Source organism: Xyrauchen texanus, chromosome 27 (assembly GCF_025860055.1).
Source record: "Xyrauchen texanus isolate HMW12.3.18 chromosome 27, RBS_HiC_50CHRs, whole genome shotgun sequence".
NCBI classification, from domain to species: Eukaryota; Metazoa; Chordata; class Actinopteri; order Cypriniformes; family Catostomidae; genus Xyrauchen; species Xyrauchen texanus.
In genome coordinates, this window is record NC_068302.1 from 35,733,416 (window position 1) to 35,751,727 (window position 18,312).

An 18,312-nucleotide genomic window follows, 5' to 3' on the forward strand; every position below is an offset into this window, starting at 1 on the left:
CTAGTTCTTTTAATTAGTCAATCTCACATTTAGACTCTGGGAAACGTTTAATGTTACTTCAATTAGTGCCATTTTAGTGCATTTCTATCTTTATACTGTGGAAGACTTAGTTTGGAAAGCATTATATTGCTACATATTTTGTTTTCTTTATTAAATAGGAAATAAATGCATTTTTGACAAGAAGCTTTTATAGAGTAAAATTTCAGCTCTTTCATAATTTACAATTAAGTATGAAAAATAATGCTATTAAAATGTTGACTGATTGACAGCACTAGCATTAACATAATTTTAGTGTCATAAAACTGCTTACTAACCTCATCTGTGTAAAGTTATATATATACAAAGTTGTAATATTGGATACAACTTTACACAGATGAGTAACTATTTATTTTAGCATTTATGGATTGGCCCCATTGACTCCCATTGTAAGTGCCTTCCTGTAACAGTCCTTTTTGCTGATTCTTCTTTTTTAAAAGGAGCAAATCCAAATATAGATTTAGTTGAAATCAACATCATGCCATAATTTTCCTTTTTCCCTTTTAACATTATAATTCTCGCTCACACAGCCTAGGTGATGTAATTTGAAAAGGAGAGTGAAGCGAGTTATTGTATCTTGAAGGATTACAAAAACTTTTTTACCCTTTGGAATAATGTCCACTGATGAATTGGGAGCAATAATAAAAAAGAACAATTTAGAATGTAAATGGGGGAAATTCTGATTTCATGTTGACACAAACAATGTTTAAACACATTCAAGGAGGGGCAACAGAAGTAATACAATCAATTGTGTTAGATGGAGAAATTTAGATTTTTTACAACTTACAGTATATTACAAAAAAAGATGCCCAGAATTGTTAAGATGCTTAATGCATACATTTACTCCTAATTAAATAGTACCCAACTTGTAGCTGTAACTAATTCAAAACTTTTACTCAACATGTACCATATCCCAAGGAGGTAAAATAAGAACCTCTCATGAATAATTACTACCCCATATCTTCACCAGGGTCAGCGATTTCAACCCTCTAAAATAAGTCGCCCTTTAATTACCGCACTTTGAAAGGGTGACGAGAGAGCTAATTACCATCTCTGGAGAAAATATCAGCTCATTAAAATATGCAAAGACAAACTTAATTTTAAACTTGATATTAGAAAAAAAAATACATTCCAGTTCACTTCAAAATAGAGTGCATCACATAAATGCTTCAAAAATGGATTGTAACAGCAAGACCGTATGTGCAGGTGGTTTCAAATGCCACTGACAGATGAAAAGACAGCGAGCTGACAAATGTACATAATGCATTTAACATCAGCAAACTCACAAAATGCTCCACTCTGCTGAGCTAGGACAGTTCAATGGAGTCACTTTTAACTGATTCTGACACCTCTCTCTAATAAATACACTCCATTTGCTTCAATAATTAAAGCAGAAGGACACTTATTGAATTTATTATTCAGATTATCCTTGCAGGGGTTTGGTCCTAGCTGACTGCCAAGTTATAAGAGATGATTAGATATTTTAATGAAAATATTTTCTTTTGATTTCTCAGAAAATAAATCATCTCGCATTAAGCAGCAATTTATAAAGATCACACTTGTACTTTGGAATGGAATTATGCGGAAGATTCAGATGAACTTTAACAGTTAATCACCAATCAAATTGTATCAACTGGAGTTAATAAATGAACTGAGAGGTGAAACGTAGGATCAAAGGGAAGGGGAAGATAATCAGATCATCTACATCTGATTAGCATAAACATCTGCATAAATCAGTTGCTCTGGGAGATTGAATGGACATGTGCATGGTAGATGTCTTTATCATAGTGATCCAAGACTACATTTACTTTTCTCCAAAAGTACTTAGGATTACAATTTGGGCTTGGGCCAAAATAAGCTGCTAAAGGGCATATTTTTCAGGTATCCTTTGCACTTGTTTTAGTACAACACAGTGAAATAAACAAAAACACTGAGTCTATCATATTAAGTCAGTAGGTTTCCATTTTTTAACACAGTCCTTTGGTCTCATACAGTGACCTCATATCAGACTGATTCACACTTGGTAAGGGTGAATCTCATGAAACCTGTCAAGAACATGTCTAGGTAATATTTCACATCCAAAAAAATAAATAAATACAAATATATATATATATATATATATATATATATATATATATATATATATATATATATATATATATTTATTATTTGCCTATTTTTTAAAATGTTTTGTACTGTGGCACTATGACAATTAAGCACATTTTACCAATTCTATTTACCTATTTTATTATTATTTATATAGAATATATACATATATACACACATGCACGCACACACACACACACACACACTTATTTACACTGGTGGTTAAAAGTTTGGAATAATGTTCAGATTTTGCTGTTTCTGAAGGAAATTTTTACTTTAGTTCACCAAAGTGGCATTCAACTGATCACAAAGTATAGTCAGGACATTACTGATATAAAAAAAAAGCACCATCACTATTTGAAAAAGTCATTTTTGATCAAATATAGACAGGTCCCATTTCCTTTACTCAAACCCATTATCCTTGAGTAATCATGCTAATTTGCTAATTTGGTACTAGAAAATCACTTGCCATTATATCAAACACAGCTGAAAGCTATTTGGTTAGTGTTGTAGAAATTTTGATACTCATTGATCAGTAATAGTCATTACAGGGGAATGCCTCTGTGTCTGAGGGATGCAGAGGGGGAGGATCTGCTTCTGTCAGAAAACCTTGGGATAAGAGTATAAAATACAAGTCAGCCCTCCCTTTCTTGGTCCCACTCACGGCACAGATTAACTCCTGTGTAATGACCGGGTCCTTCTTGCAAGAATAAATAATTTTAAAAGACTGTTTGAGTCAGAGTGTCTCTTACGCAGTGATAATGGTTGGTTGATAATTTTTTGCCACAACATTAGTTAAATAAGGCTTAACATTGTCTTTGTGTTTGTTTTTGAGTTGCCACAGTAGGAAATATACTGGCATGTCTTAAGGTCAATATTAGGTCAAAAATGGCAAAAATAGAAACACCTTTCTCTATAAATTTGTCAGTCAGTCATTGCTTTGAGGAATGAAGGCTATACAATGCTTAAAATTGCCAAAGATCTGAAGATTTCATACAAAGGTGTACACTACAATCTTCAAAGACAAAGGACAACTGGCTATAACAAGGACAGAAAGAGATGTGGAAGGTCAGATGTACAACTAAACAATACGATAAATACATCAGAGTCTCTAGTTTGAGAAATAGACACCTCACATGTCCTCAGCTGACGGCTTCATTGAATTCTACCCGCTCAACACCAGTTTCATGCACAACAGTAAAGAGAAGACTCAGGTATTCAGGCCATATGGGAAGAATTGCAAAGAAAAAGCCACTTTTGAAACAGAAAAACAAAAAGAAAAGGTTAGAGTGGGCAAAGAAACACAGACATTGGAAAACAGATAATTGGAAAAGAGTGTTATGGATCTTAACCCCATTGAGCTTTTGTGGGATCAAACTGGACAAACTGACAGCTAGAATGCCAAGGATCTGCAAAGCTGTCTTTGCAGCAGGTGGAGGAGGTGGTGAACTCTTTGATGTAGTTTAAGAAGTTCAGAATTTAAAAAAAAATTGTAATAGTCATTTTTTACATTATTAATGTTCTGAATATACATTATGATCAGTTGAATGCCACTTTGGTGAATAAAAGTGCCAATTTATTTCCATAAGTGCAAAATTTGTACATTATTCAAAACTTGTGGCCGCCAGTGTATATGATTTGTGTGAATTGCATTTGTAATACATTTTTGAATATTTAAAAAGATGTGGAATAGTTTCACTAATGTCTCAATGGAAAAAAATCTTAAATGTTCTAAACTAGGCAATTTTCTTCAAGCAAGAATCTCTTATGTCTTTCTTTGATTTTGGGATGGTATGTTACCTGGATCATGTTTTCGTGAGATTCACCCATAAACCAATATTAATATTTCACCACAGTTTGATTCAGCCATCTGCGCTGAAACATCACGTCAGTAGTTGAGCACTTAAGGTAAAACTCTAAAAGAACCCACTTTCTAAGAAATCATTGTGCAAGAGGTTCATATACATATAACACCACTTTAAAAGATTAGATTCTCATTTTAGATGGTTAAATTCACATTGTTTTGATTATAATAAACAAAAAACCAAAAGAAGTCCAAAACGCATCGCTCAAGCAGTTGTGTATTGATTCTTCGAATTTTCAGACAGTAACGCTTGGCTGCGTCTCTTGAGAAGTGACCCTTTATTGCAGAGATTCAATAATACAGTCTCTGAGTGATTACAGGCAGGAATCGACCTGTGTACCTGCTGCGGTACAATCAATGTTGGAGGCCAAGGAGATGACATTATGGTGTAATAATGGCAAATGTGAGCAATCAAAAAGCATGAGAGGGTCCACCACATCAGAAAAAAAAAAAAAAGAGAAATATAAGGGAAACTCTTCGGAATAAACAAGTTACTAGTAGTTTTGAAGGATCTTTCTGTTTTTAGTTTGATACTTTTTTGCATTACTATAAAAGCTCTCTTCTCATTGTCAGTTATTTTCCCAAATAATCTGACTTTAAATGAAACTCTCAGCAGAGATTATTTGTAGTTTAAAATATCTATTTTGTTCTTGGTTGTTTACTTTGTCTCATCCTTGATCGTGAATTGTAACAAACGATAACCAATGTTTGACATCGCTAGAGAAAATTGGTGACCGGTCTTCGTTGAGTCAGATTAAAGAGCAAAGAAGTGGTGTTTTGACTGATCCAAATCATTGTCTGGGCTTGTGGAGTCAGGGTCAGTTATGGTTCTCATCTCTTGTAGTGGCTTGGAGCATCAGCAAACATGTATTTGAGTCTGTAGGCCTCAGCCAGCAGCATACCCACCTCTTCATTACCCCAGTGGATTGTGGGAAGGTTCTGCAGGAGCATCAGCAAGCTCTGAAATTACAAAAACATAGTTTTATATAGTTTATTTGCACATATAACATTTAAAATACTACTTTACAAATCCATTAACGGAAAAAAAACAGAAAGAAAAAACATACTGTGCGGGAGAGAGTGAGAAGACCATGAGGTCTTATAAAACCACCTCCCCAAAATCTCATTAAATGGACATAAAATTACATGATCAAGCAAGACAATACAATCAATACATCAATCATTTTAATATAACAAATTAACAAGATAAACTTAATTATATGTTAACATTTTTTTCAGCTCTCTTTTAAAAGAGTTTAGAGTGATTTTAGTCTTTAAAACGGGGTCTAAATGATTCCAGAGGGAAGGCCCTCTGTATTTCAGTGTAGACTGATTAGCTGTAGTTCTACAAAAAGGAAGATAGAAATCTTTACAACGCCTTGTGGAATAGGCATGAACATCCGAAGAATAAATGAAAAAATTATTAAAAGCTCTGGGCATAATATTTGTCATATTCACATACTTATACATAAAAATATTTATGCAATAGATGTTAACATTAAATATTGTCAAGATGTTATATTTTATGAATAGCGGAACAGATGATGACAATCTATTTGAATTACTCATAATTCTCAAGAATTTCTTTTGTATTAATAAAATCTTATTTAAATATGTTTTGCATGTTGCGCCCCAAATAATATTACAGTACAGAATGTGGGGATAGATTAAACTGTAATATAATGTTTTCATACATGAAATATAAATTAAAGAGCGAACTCTACTCAATATACCAACAGATTTCATTATTTTTCTGCAAACATGTTGAATATGATATTTCCAGGTTAGTTTTTGGTCGACAATGACACCTAAAAATTTTATTTGGTTCACTTGGCTAATTTTTAAACCATCAATTGATACCTCTATGTCCTGGCAATCTCCTTTGTTTTTTTACTAAAAATCATAAAATTAGTTTTTGTATATTAAGAGAGAGTTGATTAACTTTAAACCATTTAGAAATATTTTCTAATTCTTCATTTGCTTCTCTTATTAATGTGTCAATGTTAGAATGAGATAATAGAAGACATGTATCATCTGCAAACATGAATGGCATAACATTTTTACATACAACTCTTAAATCATTGATATAAATTAGAAATAATAGAGGTCCCAAAATGGACCCCTGCGGTACCCCACATAAAAGTTGTCTCCTATTTGAGCTCAGGTTGTTAACAAACAAATTGCTCTCTCTCTTCCAAATAGTTTTGTACCCAAGTTAAGGCTATATGTTTAATGCCATAATTTTCTAATTTTGCTAAAAGAATATTATGATTTACAGTGTCGAATGCTTTCGACAAGTCTACAAATATACCAATAGTGTTATTTTTCTCATGCAGATTTTTTGTAATTTTTAAACTGTATAAGAGCCATTTCTGTAGACATGTTCTCTCTGAAACCATACTGGTGATCATATAAGGTCAAATTTTCTGTCAAGTGTTTTAATATCCTTTTAAAACTAATTTTTCGAGTATTTTAGAAAAGAAAGGTAACAGTGAAATAGGTCAATAATTGTTAAATACATGTGAATTCCCAGACTTAAACAAGGGAATTACTTTAGCTAATTTGAAATCTCTTGGTACAACGCCTGTTTTGAGTGACAAAGAGAGAACATAAGTTACAGGCTCAATAATATAGCAAACTACTTTCTTTATGAGACTAGCTCTAATTTCATCATGTCCTGGAGCTGTGTCCTTCAGCTTTAATATAATTTCAAGCACTTCATTAGAAGTTGGAGGATCAAATTCATTTAAGCAAGGATATGGCAAATCAAAAATTTGAGAAGTGAATTTTCCTGTATTCGTAATATTTTTTGCCAGTGAGGGTCCAACATTCACAAAGAAATCATTGAAACCGTTTGCTATATCTATGGGGTTTTGATAATTCTCTATACCATCGGATAATTGACCTGGAATTCCTCGAGTTATTTGTTTTTTATTTAATAATTCATTTATAACATTCCAGGTCTTTTTTATATTTTCACAAGAATTTCCCAACTTCTCAGAAAAATATTTTTTCTTGGCATCTTTCAGAAATTTGCTGAATTTGTTTTTATATTTTTTATAGTACGCAATATTTAACAGTGTGGGGCTAATGAGAGATTTTTTATACAACTTATTTTTAATAATGGAGGATTTTCTTAATGCATATTTCAAAATGAAGGATATCTGGAAGATAATTCTGTGATCTGAGGCAACATCCACTCTAATACAGTACATTTTTGGTTGAAAACGCATGGAATTTGGTACAATCTCTAGTTTTTAAATTAAAACATTTTAGTGTGGATAGGGCCTTACTGTAACGATTTTAAAGAGTTCTGTGCAGTGCTTTTATCATTAACAGAAACTAAACCACTCAAAATATTTTCTTTAACTGAAAAAAAAATAAAGAACTGGAACATTTTTAAATAAACCAATATAAATATATTTTTTATCACTCTATTTATTTTAGTTATATATATATACACAGTATATTATATGATGTGAAATCTTTTCACCCCGCTTTCATTTAACATAAAGATACAATTATTGACGTTTAGTCACAGTTAACTGAGTGTATGTAAACTTCTGACCCACTGGAATTGTGATATAGTCAATTAAAAGGGAAACAATCTGTCTGTTAACAAATGTTGGAAAAATAACTTGTGTCATGCACAAAGTAGATGTCCTAAATTACTTAATAATAAATGATAAAGGACAAACTGAAAGTAAATTAGAAATAAAAACTAAATAACATTAAGAAGCTGCAGGTAGCAGCTTACCACCTCAGAAAACACTGTGTTTCCTGGCAATTATCAGTTCTTTGAAAAGCTTTTTACTGTTCTCACTTAAAAATTCTTGTAATCATGGCATGATTACAATGTTAGTATAATGTGATTCATGATTGGCACCACTCTAGTGTCTATGTAAGAGGGGGTTTTATGAAAGAGCTTGTGATGTGTGTGTGTGTGGGCTGTTACCACCTACAGCTGCTGTAAGTGCACAGTATCAGATCTATCGTAATCAGCTTCACTCTGCGTAAGATCAGATCTTAGGTTCTTTGGAATCATGTGAGCTGAAAATCAATGATTTTCAAGTTGCTAACCAGAGCACCTATTGAGCTTCTTGCAAAAATGGCACCCCATATACAGTACATGCATATACAACAGCCTACACATCTAGAATTCTATTCTCAATTACATCATATATATATATATATATATATATATATATATATATATATATATATATATATATATATATATATATATATATATACACACACACAGTGAGGAAAATAAGTATTTGAACACCCTGCTATTTTGCAAGTTCTCCCACTTAGAAATCATGGAGGGGTCTGAAATTGTCATCGTAGGTGCATGTCCACTGTGAGAGACATAATAAAAAAAAATAAAAAATCCAGAAATCACAATGTATGATTTTTTAACTATTTATTTGTATGATACAGCTGCAAATAAGTATTTGAACACCTGAGAAAATCAATGTTAATATTTGGTACAGTAGCCTTTGTTTGCAATTACAGAGGTCAAACGTTTCCTGTAGTTTTTCACCAGGTTTGCACACACTGCAGGAGGGATTTTGGCCCACTCCTCCACACAGATCTTGTCTAGATCAGTCAGGTTTCTGGGCTGTCGCTGAGAAACACGGAGTTTGAGCTCCCTCCAAAGATTCTCTATTGGGTTTAGGTCTGGAGATTGGCTAGGCCACGCCAGAACCTTGATATGCTTCTTACAGAGCCACTCCTTGGTTATCCTGGCTGTGTGCTTCGGGTCATTGTCATGCTGGAAGACCCAGCCTCGACCCATCTTCAATGCTCTAACTGAGGGAAGGAGGTAGTTCCCCAAAATCTCGCAATACATGGCCCGGTCATCCTCTCCTTAATACAGTGCAGTCGCCCTGTCCCATGTGCAGAAAACACCCCCAAAGCATGATGCTACCACCCCCATGCTTCACAGTAGGGATGGTGTTCTTGGGATGGTACTCATCATTCTTCTTCCTCCAAACACGGTTAGTGGAATTATGACCAAAAAGTTATATTTTGGTCTCATCTGACCACATGACTTTCTCCCATGACTCCTCTGGATCATCCAAATGGTCATTGGCAAACTTAAGAAGGGCCTTGACATGTGCTGGTTTAAGCAGGGGAACCTTCCGTGCCATGCATGATTTCAAACCATGACGTCTTAGTGTATTACCAACAGTAACCTTGGAAACGGTGGTCCCAGCTCTTTTCAGGTCATTGACCAGCTCCTCCCGTGTAGTTCTGGGCTGATTTCTCACCTTTCTTAGGATCATTGAGACCCCACGAGGTGAGAGCTTGCATGGAGCCCCAGTCCGAGGGAGATTGACAGTCATGTTTAGCTTCTTCCATTTTCTAATGATTGCTCCAACAGTGGACCTTTTTTCACCAAGCTGCTTGGCAATTTCCCCGTAGCCCTTTCCAGCCTTGTGGAGGTGTACAATTTTGTCTCTAGTGTCTTTGGACAGCTCTTTGGTCTTGGCCATGTTAGTAGTTGGATTCTTACTGATTGTATGGGGTGGACAGGTGTCTTTATGCAGCTAACGACCTCAAACAGGTGCATCTAATTTAGGATAATAAATGGAGTGGAGGTGGACATTTTAAAGGCAGACTAACAGGTCTTTGAGGGTCAGAATTCTAGCTGATAGACAGGTGTTCAAATACTTATTTGCAGCTGTATCATACAAATAAATAGTTAAAAAATCATACATTGTGATTTCTGGATTTTGTTTTTTAGATTATGTCTCTCACAGTGGACATGCACCTACGATGACAATTTCAGACCCCTCCATGATTTCTAAGTGGGAGAACTTGCAAAATAGCAGGGTGTTCAAATACTTATTTTCCTCACTATATATATATATATATATATATATATATATATATATATATATATATATATATATATATATATATATATATATATTAACACTAGGGCTGCAACTAACAATTATTTTTTATAATCGACTAATCTAACGATTATTATACTGATTATTACACTATTCGGGTGATTATTGCAAAGATCATTAGATCTTAATCGACTATTCAGCTTGTGTCCCAACATAAAAGGTTGTATTAAACGTGCTTATTGACAATAAAGAGGACAAAATCATTTTTTAAAAAAACCTCTAAATGACATTCACTGAAATAAAAGGGAAAAACTACTTGGATTTTTATTGTTAAATTAATTAATAATTTATCGTCATCATTAGCGTTTCAAAAGATCTCATGTTGTGTTAAATTAAATCAGACGACTATTCGACAATGAAGATTTCGTTAGTCAATTTTTTATTGTTGACACTGTCGATAATGTCGACTAATCGTTTCAGCCCACACACACACACACACACACACACACACACACACATACATACATATTAAAACCACCTGCCTAATATTGTATAGGTCCCCCTCGTGCCCCCCAAACGGCACCAACCCGCATCTCAGATTAGTATTCTGAGATGATATTCTTCACACCACAATTTTACAGAGTGGTTATCTGAGTTACCGTACACTTTGTCAGTTCAAACCAGTTTGGCCATTCTCTGCTGACCTCTCTCATCAACAAAGTATTTCCATCCGCAGAACTGCCGCTCACTGGATGATTTTTTGTTTTTGGCACCATTCTGAGTAAATTCTAGAGACTGTTGTGTGTGAAAATCCCAGGGGATCAGCAGTTACAGAAATTCTCAAACCAGCCCATCTGGAACAAACAATCATGCCACAGTACAAATCAAAGAAATCCAATCTTTTCCCCAATCTGATGGTTGATATGAACATTAACTGAAGCTCCTGACCCATATCTGAATGATTTTCTGCACTGCACTGCTGCCACGCGATAGGCTGATTAGATAATTGCATGGATGATTGTTGGTGCCAGACGGGCTGGTTTGAGTATTTCAGTAACTGCTGATCTCCTGGGATTTTCACACATCAGTCTCTAGAATATAAATATATACATACAGATAACATTTCTCTTCTTGTAATTCTCTGAGCAAATTTTGAACTTTTGTATTGCAGCACTTGTTATTATTACCTCCTTAGAATTAATCATTTCTAAAGTTACAGTTTACTAACAAACTCTGCCACTTCCAGGTTATTTTGGCAGCCCAGAAAAGAACTACTGTCAATGGTCGCACAAACTGAGCTGATAAATGCCCCCAAAATTGCGTTTGTAGGGTTGAAACACCTGTTTCCTACAGATTATTGGAGATTTGGGCTTCTATAAATTTCCACCAGAATCATTGGGTCAGGAAGGATTTGAAATAAATCATGATATTTCACAGATCATAGTCATTGTTTTCACATCTGCTCTATTAGACCCATTTGACCCGCAGCTGATGTTGGTAGATTTGAAATTGTTTACCAAGAAATCACACAAACTCCTATCGCAAATGACTGTTATTAATTTCCAAAGTGCCAAATATGATCAAACGATGATCTTAAATGGACAAAACCCAAGGAAGATCTAATGGGACTCAGTCTCCACCAGAGGTGGGTAGTAACATGTTACATTTACTCCATTACATTTACATTAAAATGTACTTTTAGAGTAGGTTTAAAAGTGGGTGCTTTTTACTCTCACTCAAGTAAATTTCTAATGATTTTTTTAAAACTTTTATTTCTTTACAATTTGTGGCGTTACTGTCATTGCATTACTGGGTTAAATATGAATTAATGTGTAATTTATTGAGGGATTATTGAATGGGAATTTTACGAGAGCTGAAGTTCACAGCGGAGTGCGATGCTCCAACGTGGATGAGACTGTCACTGAAGCCATCAGTGCAACAGCATCAAACTCTTAAAAGTTAAAAAAAGAATAGTTTGTCATGCAATGCCTTAATTTAACACCAAGAAAAGCTGATATTTCAAGATTAAAGTCACAGCTCCAACTTCAGGCTGGACGCAAAATACACCATCAATGGTACTAATGTTAATAAGAAGTACAACGGAGGCTGCAGCGACATCAACACAATGTCTTTGATGTTTGCCGAGAAACTAAATACATTGAAACTACCAGCAATGCATTTTGAAATAAAAATATTTTTCTAGGCAAAGATATTTGCAACTAATTGCACTAATGGGAAAAAACAAACAAATATTGATCTTAATGCATTGACAGCCCTAGTATAAACACTTGCTCTCAAATAATTATCCATCAAACCACTCTATGCCAAACCTGACGATAAGGCAAATAATAAATGAGAGAATTAGAGATGGAGTCGAGCCGTAAAGATCCCTCGAAAGACATAGTGGGAGAAGGGAGAGAAAAGGGGGTGAATAACAGAACAGTCTTGTTTGGCGGGCGCTGAGGTGTAGTGAATCCACTGGCCTGTGAAATTCAGTTACAGCAGAGGCTGCTTCACTAGAGGGCCAATTATTCTGATAGTCCCTGAGTAAGTGAATGCCTGGCTGCTTTTCAGTGGTGCACGCATGTGTGGAAAGTATCCAGCACACATGCAGACGGTCACATGTAGCTCACACATGCGTATTCTAACACAAAGCTCATCGACCGTGATGCACAAAACACACAGGGACATGCCAGTACCTGAAAGTCCACCATGGAGAGGATCTCTTTGCGCCATTTGATGAGGAAGGCAGCACACACGTAGAGGTGGAAATGGGAGAATCCTTCTGACTCCGCCTAAAGATGTAAAGAACAGAGTTGAAAACATAGGGTAGCATATTTAAATATGTACGTAGTTATTTCGTTATCTAGTGTTTCTCAACCAGGTTTTCTTAAGGACCCAGATTTACATGGACATAAAGTGGCGACCCAGCATTGTACCAAAATTGTACGTAATGTGCAAATTGGTGCATTTTTTATGAGATAACGCCTAATTTGCATATAAAAAAAGTCTTATATTTTTGGGTATATTAATCTGGTAATTTTTCATTCTGATAGAAGAACAGTTTTTTTTTTTTTTTTTTGCCTATTCACCTGTAGTACCTCCCTTTAAAATACGGAAGTGTGCTACATTGACAGAATGATCATGATTTCAAACTTCGTCACATTCCAACTGTCGATTTGTTAAATGTAAACAAACCCACACAAGACATTTAAGCTGTTATCCATCCATCAATCCAGCCATCATTCTTTCGGTCTGTCTTTCTGACTCTTGGACTTGTACATCCTTCAAACTTCAAGCTTTTAAAACTATTTTAAACTTTTAGGCAAGGTTGTAGTCTAGTTGGCATTTATGTGCCTTTATTAGTTAGTTAGTTAAATAAAGAAAGAAAATATGATATTTTGAGGGTGGGCAGGGAATGGTATCAGGACATGTCACCCCGTATTTGAACCTGCATTTTTATAGGAGCAGTGCATGTGTGCTACCGCATCACCATGGCTCTGCAAAAACAAAACTGTTTACTTCCATCATGAGCAACTATTGTTTTAAGACGACACATATTACTTCACTAAATTATTCAGCTAGCTCGGAGTCGAGTGCCTACACACTGAGCTCCTAATGTACTTTAACCATCCATGTAATTTAAAGGATTGGGAATCAGGTCATGTTAGTTATTCCCAACGTATCTAAATAAGACACCACATATTCTGCCTCTAGTTCTCCATCCTCTCCTCTGCATCCCTCTCTACTTGTTTTATGTACAATGTAGTACATTCAGCTACTTAAGAGGCAGTGAGCGGTTATAAATAGGTTTGCTTACTTTCTGTTGGTCCCTCTTGATGTTAAGTGGGAGGAGGTGGGGGGCTGTTGGGGTGTGGAATGAGAAAATAAGAGGAAAAAGTTGGAATTTATAAGAGAGGGAGAGAAAATGCATATTGTTTGTTGAGTTTCGATGTGTCGAATTTGTCGCAATAGTTTAATAGCTCCAAAGACCCATGTTTACACTTTATCTACAAGTGACAAACCATCTTTAAAAGAACGGTTCACAAATAAATGAAAATTCGGTCATAATTTCAGGCTGTTTCTTACCAAAATCGTATGCCTTCAGAACACTTGGAATATGAAAAATGCACAAAAAGTAAAGATGAAAGAATGAAAGGAAAGTTAAAAATGATTAAAGAACAAAAACAAAGGAAGTAAACAGGAATAGAGGACAAATAAATGAAAGAAAAATTTAACACACTGTCTACATCGCACACGGCGGCGCATCGCATCAAAAGCAGTAGAAACGTGTTATAATCATTGATGCCGTCTACACTGACAGCATCTGTTTGCGGCAGTAAACTGCCATCCCCATTCGCTGCACACACTGGCACTACTACGGGCAACAACACAAATAAAGGCTTTAGAATGTCTGTGTTAATGAGTCCAGTGCAGACACCATTATGACATACCTCTATATAGTCTGAATAACATCGTCCAATGTGCATTTCCAGTTTAATTGTATCCGACTTTATGATGTTATAAATATAGTAGACATATGTTTATATAACTGACAGCAAAGATTTTGCTCTTTGATTGACTTTAGTGAAATTAAGCTTTGTCACTTAAAATAAAACCTTTATATATATATATATCTTTATTGAAATAATTATTATTTTTTTTGTCTGGTAATTAAACAGCAGTATCATCTTTAGAAGATTTATAAATAGCGACACAATTTTCGCCGGCTTTTGCCACATCCCACAGCGCAGCACATTATGTATATGACTTACTTTACTTAGGCTCCGTTAGCATTGATAAGGCATCCGTTGTCGCACTGAGGAGTCTAAGGGCAGGGTATCTCAGGTTTTTTTCGGAGCATTTTTTGCTATTTTCCAGTCCGCGGGTTGTTCGACGTTTAAGCATTGATTTGGTAGTCTGATGATCTCCATGCGACAGACATGGCCAAACCACCTTAGTCATTGCGTTTCATACATGTTTCAATTGATGCTTTGGTTTTGGCAAGTTCGTAGAACGTCCTCATTTTTCCACCGCTCTCTTAAGGTGATATGGACTATGCTGCGAAGGCACCTAAGTTGGAATCGCTCGAGCAGATTTAAGTCACTTTTGAGCAATGTCCAGGATTCTGAGCCATAGAATAGGATTGTCCATATTGAGGCATTACAAATGTACATCTTTGTTGAGTTTGACACATCCTGTTGGTTCCACAGGCATTTCTTTAAGGAGGCAAAGGCTGTAGTGGCGCTACCATTGCGGCTATTGCTATCCTTTGTAGCCGCTATGCATAGGCTAACTATGATGGACCCCAGGTATTTGAAAGCGTCCACCCGCTCGATCGGGTCACCGTTTAGTGTGAGACGAGCCTGCTGGGTCAAACTTTCTTTGGATAATTATTGATATTGGGACTCAAGAGAATCTTTCTGCACTGATTTGGTTCCAATCGGTCGAATGGCCTAGGACTAGTTCGCAAAAGTAGGTTTTGTGAAAAATCACAAATTGTGAAAAAAATGTCATGGTGGAAATTAAATCAGAGATATTTTGTTCGGCTTGAGCCAATGATTCAAATAACATAAGGCAACTGATTGAATGACATACAGTTTAGGAGTTATGTCCCAAAATGCATTTGGCTTTGCTACAGCGCCACCTATAGGCCAATCACGGCGAGAACATGCACAGCCAGGAGGAGTACTACCATTCCTCAAAGTTTCGTGTCTCTAGGCCTTACAATTTGGTCTGCATGATAAATTTTAGGACAGAAGAATAATAACACAAATCTGAGCTATTAAAATAGGGTTTCAGCAATTCGTGCTTGAACCACTAATAACAAGAACGAAGGACGGACAGTAAGAAAGAACAAAAGAAAGAAGTTATGGATGGAAGGAAAGAAAAAAAAAACGAAGGAAGGAAGGAAAGAAATAAGGAAGGAAAGAACAAAGGAAGGAAGGACAAAAGAAAGTAAAAAGGAAGTAAGGAATGAAAGAAAGAACAAGAAAGAAAGAAAATAAAACAAAGAACAAAAAATTTGAATTATGGAAGGAACAAAAGACCAACAGAAAAAGGAAGTCAGGCAAGGCAGTATGAAAGATTGAAAGGGGGGTCTGTGTATCTCAGCGAGCACCGATCCTGATGAGTCGCGAGTTCGAATCCAGGGTGTACTGAGTGACTCCAGGCAGGCCTCCTAAGCAACGAAATTGACCCAGTTGCTAGGGAGGGTGGAGTCACATGGGTAACCCTCCTCGTGGTTGCGAAATCCACAGTTTTCCTGAGCAACCACTGGCCGGAGCCATGATGATTCTAATTGCCTGTTTTGTATTTCTGGTCTTTATACGCCAAGTAAAAACTGCCAAAACGAGCAATCCAGAGAACAACAGCCATTTAAGTGTTACTTGCTGTAAAAAAAAAAAAAATTATTTCAGGCTCAATTTGTACCATAGTTGGCTGTGATAACTCACAGAATTAATTATATCAAGGTAACTTATCTCTGACCATCGCTTCATGTCATCTACACACTCAGGTGAGTCACTGTCTATAAAAAAAAATCTTGACTCTGCAAAGAATCTGCATGTTTTTTGACAATTTTTACAAATGTAATACCTTAAACATTACATTACCCGCTAAGAGTACACGCAGATGCAGGCGAGAACACTAGAGACCGGAAATTGAAAACATTCAAATCGTGGGATACTTACCTGTTCAGGAAAAATGTGGACTGTGGTTGTCGCTCTCATGGTTAGCAACTCCGCCACCATGAGGACATAGTGAGCATTGTGAATTGGGCATGCCAAATTTGGGAGAAAAGGGTGTGTGTGTGTGAATATATATATATATATATATATATATATATATATATATATATATATATATATATATATATATATATTCAGTATATATTAAAAAAGAAAGAAATGAAAGGAAGCAAGAAGGAAGGAAAGAAGAAATGGATGGATCTAAAGAGGAGTGAAGGCTAAGCAACAAAAACAGCAGAAGACAGAAGCGCTTGTGATCAAGTTCTTTCAGCTAAGAGCAAATTCACAGCCAAGTGTTCCTCCTCCAGCTCTCAACAAAACCCATCTCACTAATGGAAAGCATGTGAGATGCAGATGCTTTAGAACATCAGCCAGACATTAACAAAACTTTCCTTTTTGTCTTCACAGATCTCTTTCTCTCTCTTTCTTCATTAGTTTCATTCTCATCTTTCACTCTCTTTTTGGCCAGAGCTCTTTGTGAAACTCTAATTGATCTAGAGTCTTTGTGCCAAACGTGCAATTACCGAGGAACCAGATAAAAGAGATCCAGCAGAAGTCTAGGGTCTTTTCTCTGCCTTTAGCCTCATATAAGTGGACAAAACCCTCATCTAATCATGCTCCTCTGGCTCACTAAATGCTGCCAATCACAGGATGTGCAATGTGTGTGGTAACTGCATAACTCCAATGAATGCATTTATTAACAATGAATTAGGAACATATTATTCAATGTTTCAAACCCAAAATGTAATCCTAACAATGGCACTTTAATGTGAAATGACAATAAAAAGAACAGTAATTAATGCCTTCTTGTAGACAAAATAAAATCAGTTCACCCTTATGCTGTAACCAGCAACACAAAAGCTTAACTTTTGTACATTCTTTAGCTCTTTTTCCATACAACAAAGGTTAAATAGACCAAGTTTGCCGGGTGATTTTTTTTTTACCCAAACCACTTGAGCGCAAGCCACGGCCCTTATTCAAAACTACCAGCAGGTGATGGTCTGCATCGGATGCATTCTTTCTGGAGTTTGAGCTATTCACAGGTGACTGCGGGACTGAGATGACCAATCAAAATGTTGCTGAGGGTTTAGTCATGACTGTGGGGCGTGGCTTGTGCTCAAGTGGTTTGGGGGAGAAAAAAAAAAAAAAAAATTATCACATTAGTTGATTAACACAAAAAAAGCACCATCAAAAGGGCTGCAGAAAGATTCTTCAAATCTGTCTACTTTTGTGTTCCACATTAAACACAGATTTGGAACGAAATTACATTTTTGAGTGAACTATTCCTTTAATAAATTTCCTTGGTCCTTATTGTGCCTAATTCATCAGTGCACATTATTAAAAAAAAAACTCACATGGTTTTCATAAAAAAATTGGATCTAAACTTTCTCCATCTCTAAAAAAGGGAATTGGACAGACCGTTTATGGAGTCATGACATCTAATGAATATTAATTAGGCAATTCTCACATTGCAACGTAATCGTCCTGGACTGCCCAGTTACAAAAACAAATTAATATTGATGAGCCAGTCCTGAGCAGTTATGTCAACCCTTGCCAACTTCGCATTGAGATGCTTTTTCAGAGCAGCTTTACGTTGGCTCACATTTATTTACACGACCTTTACGTGTTTTGATAAATATTTGAGAGCACACATATCCTGACTCACACACTAGAAATGTATAGATATGGAGAT

At 35.7% G+C, this 18,312-nt stretch overlaps 1 protein-coding gene across 2 annotated transcripts in view; it reads right to left on the minus strand.

Moving 5' to 3' along the window:
- Nucleotides 1–2,212: 2,212 nt before the first annotated feature.
- LOC127620982 (TBC1 domain family member 22B-like) overlaps nt 2,213–18,312 on the minus strand; it is a 74,050-nt gene continuing 57,950 nt past the window's right edge. For both annotated transcript variants that reach the window (XM_052094371.1, XM_052094369.1), the window contains 2 exons: nt 12,570–12,665; nt 2,213–4,966 (listed from right to left, as the gene is read on the minus strand). In XM_052094371.1, the coding sequence (XP_051950331.1) occupies nt 4,920–4,966; nt 12,570–12,665 (143 nt within the window). In that variant the 3' untranslated portion in view covers nt 2,213–4,919. The remainder of the gene's footprint in view (nt 4,967–12,569; nt 12,666–18,312) is intronic.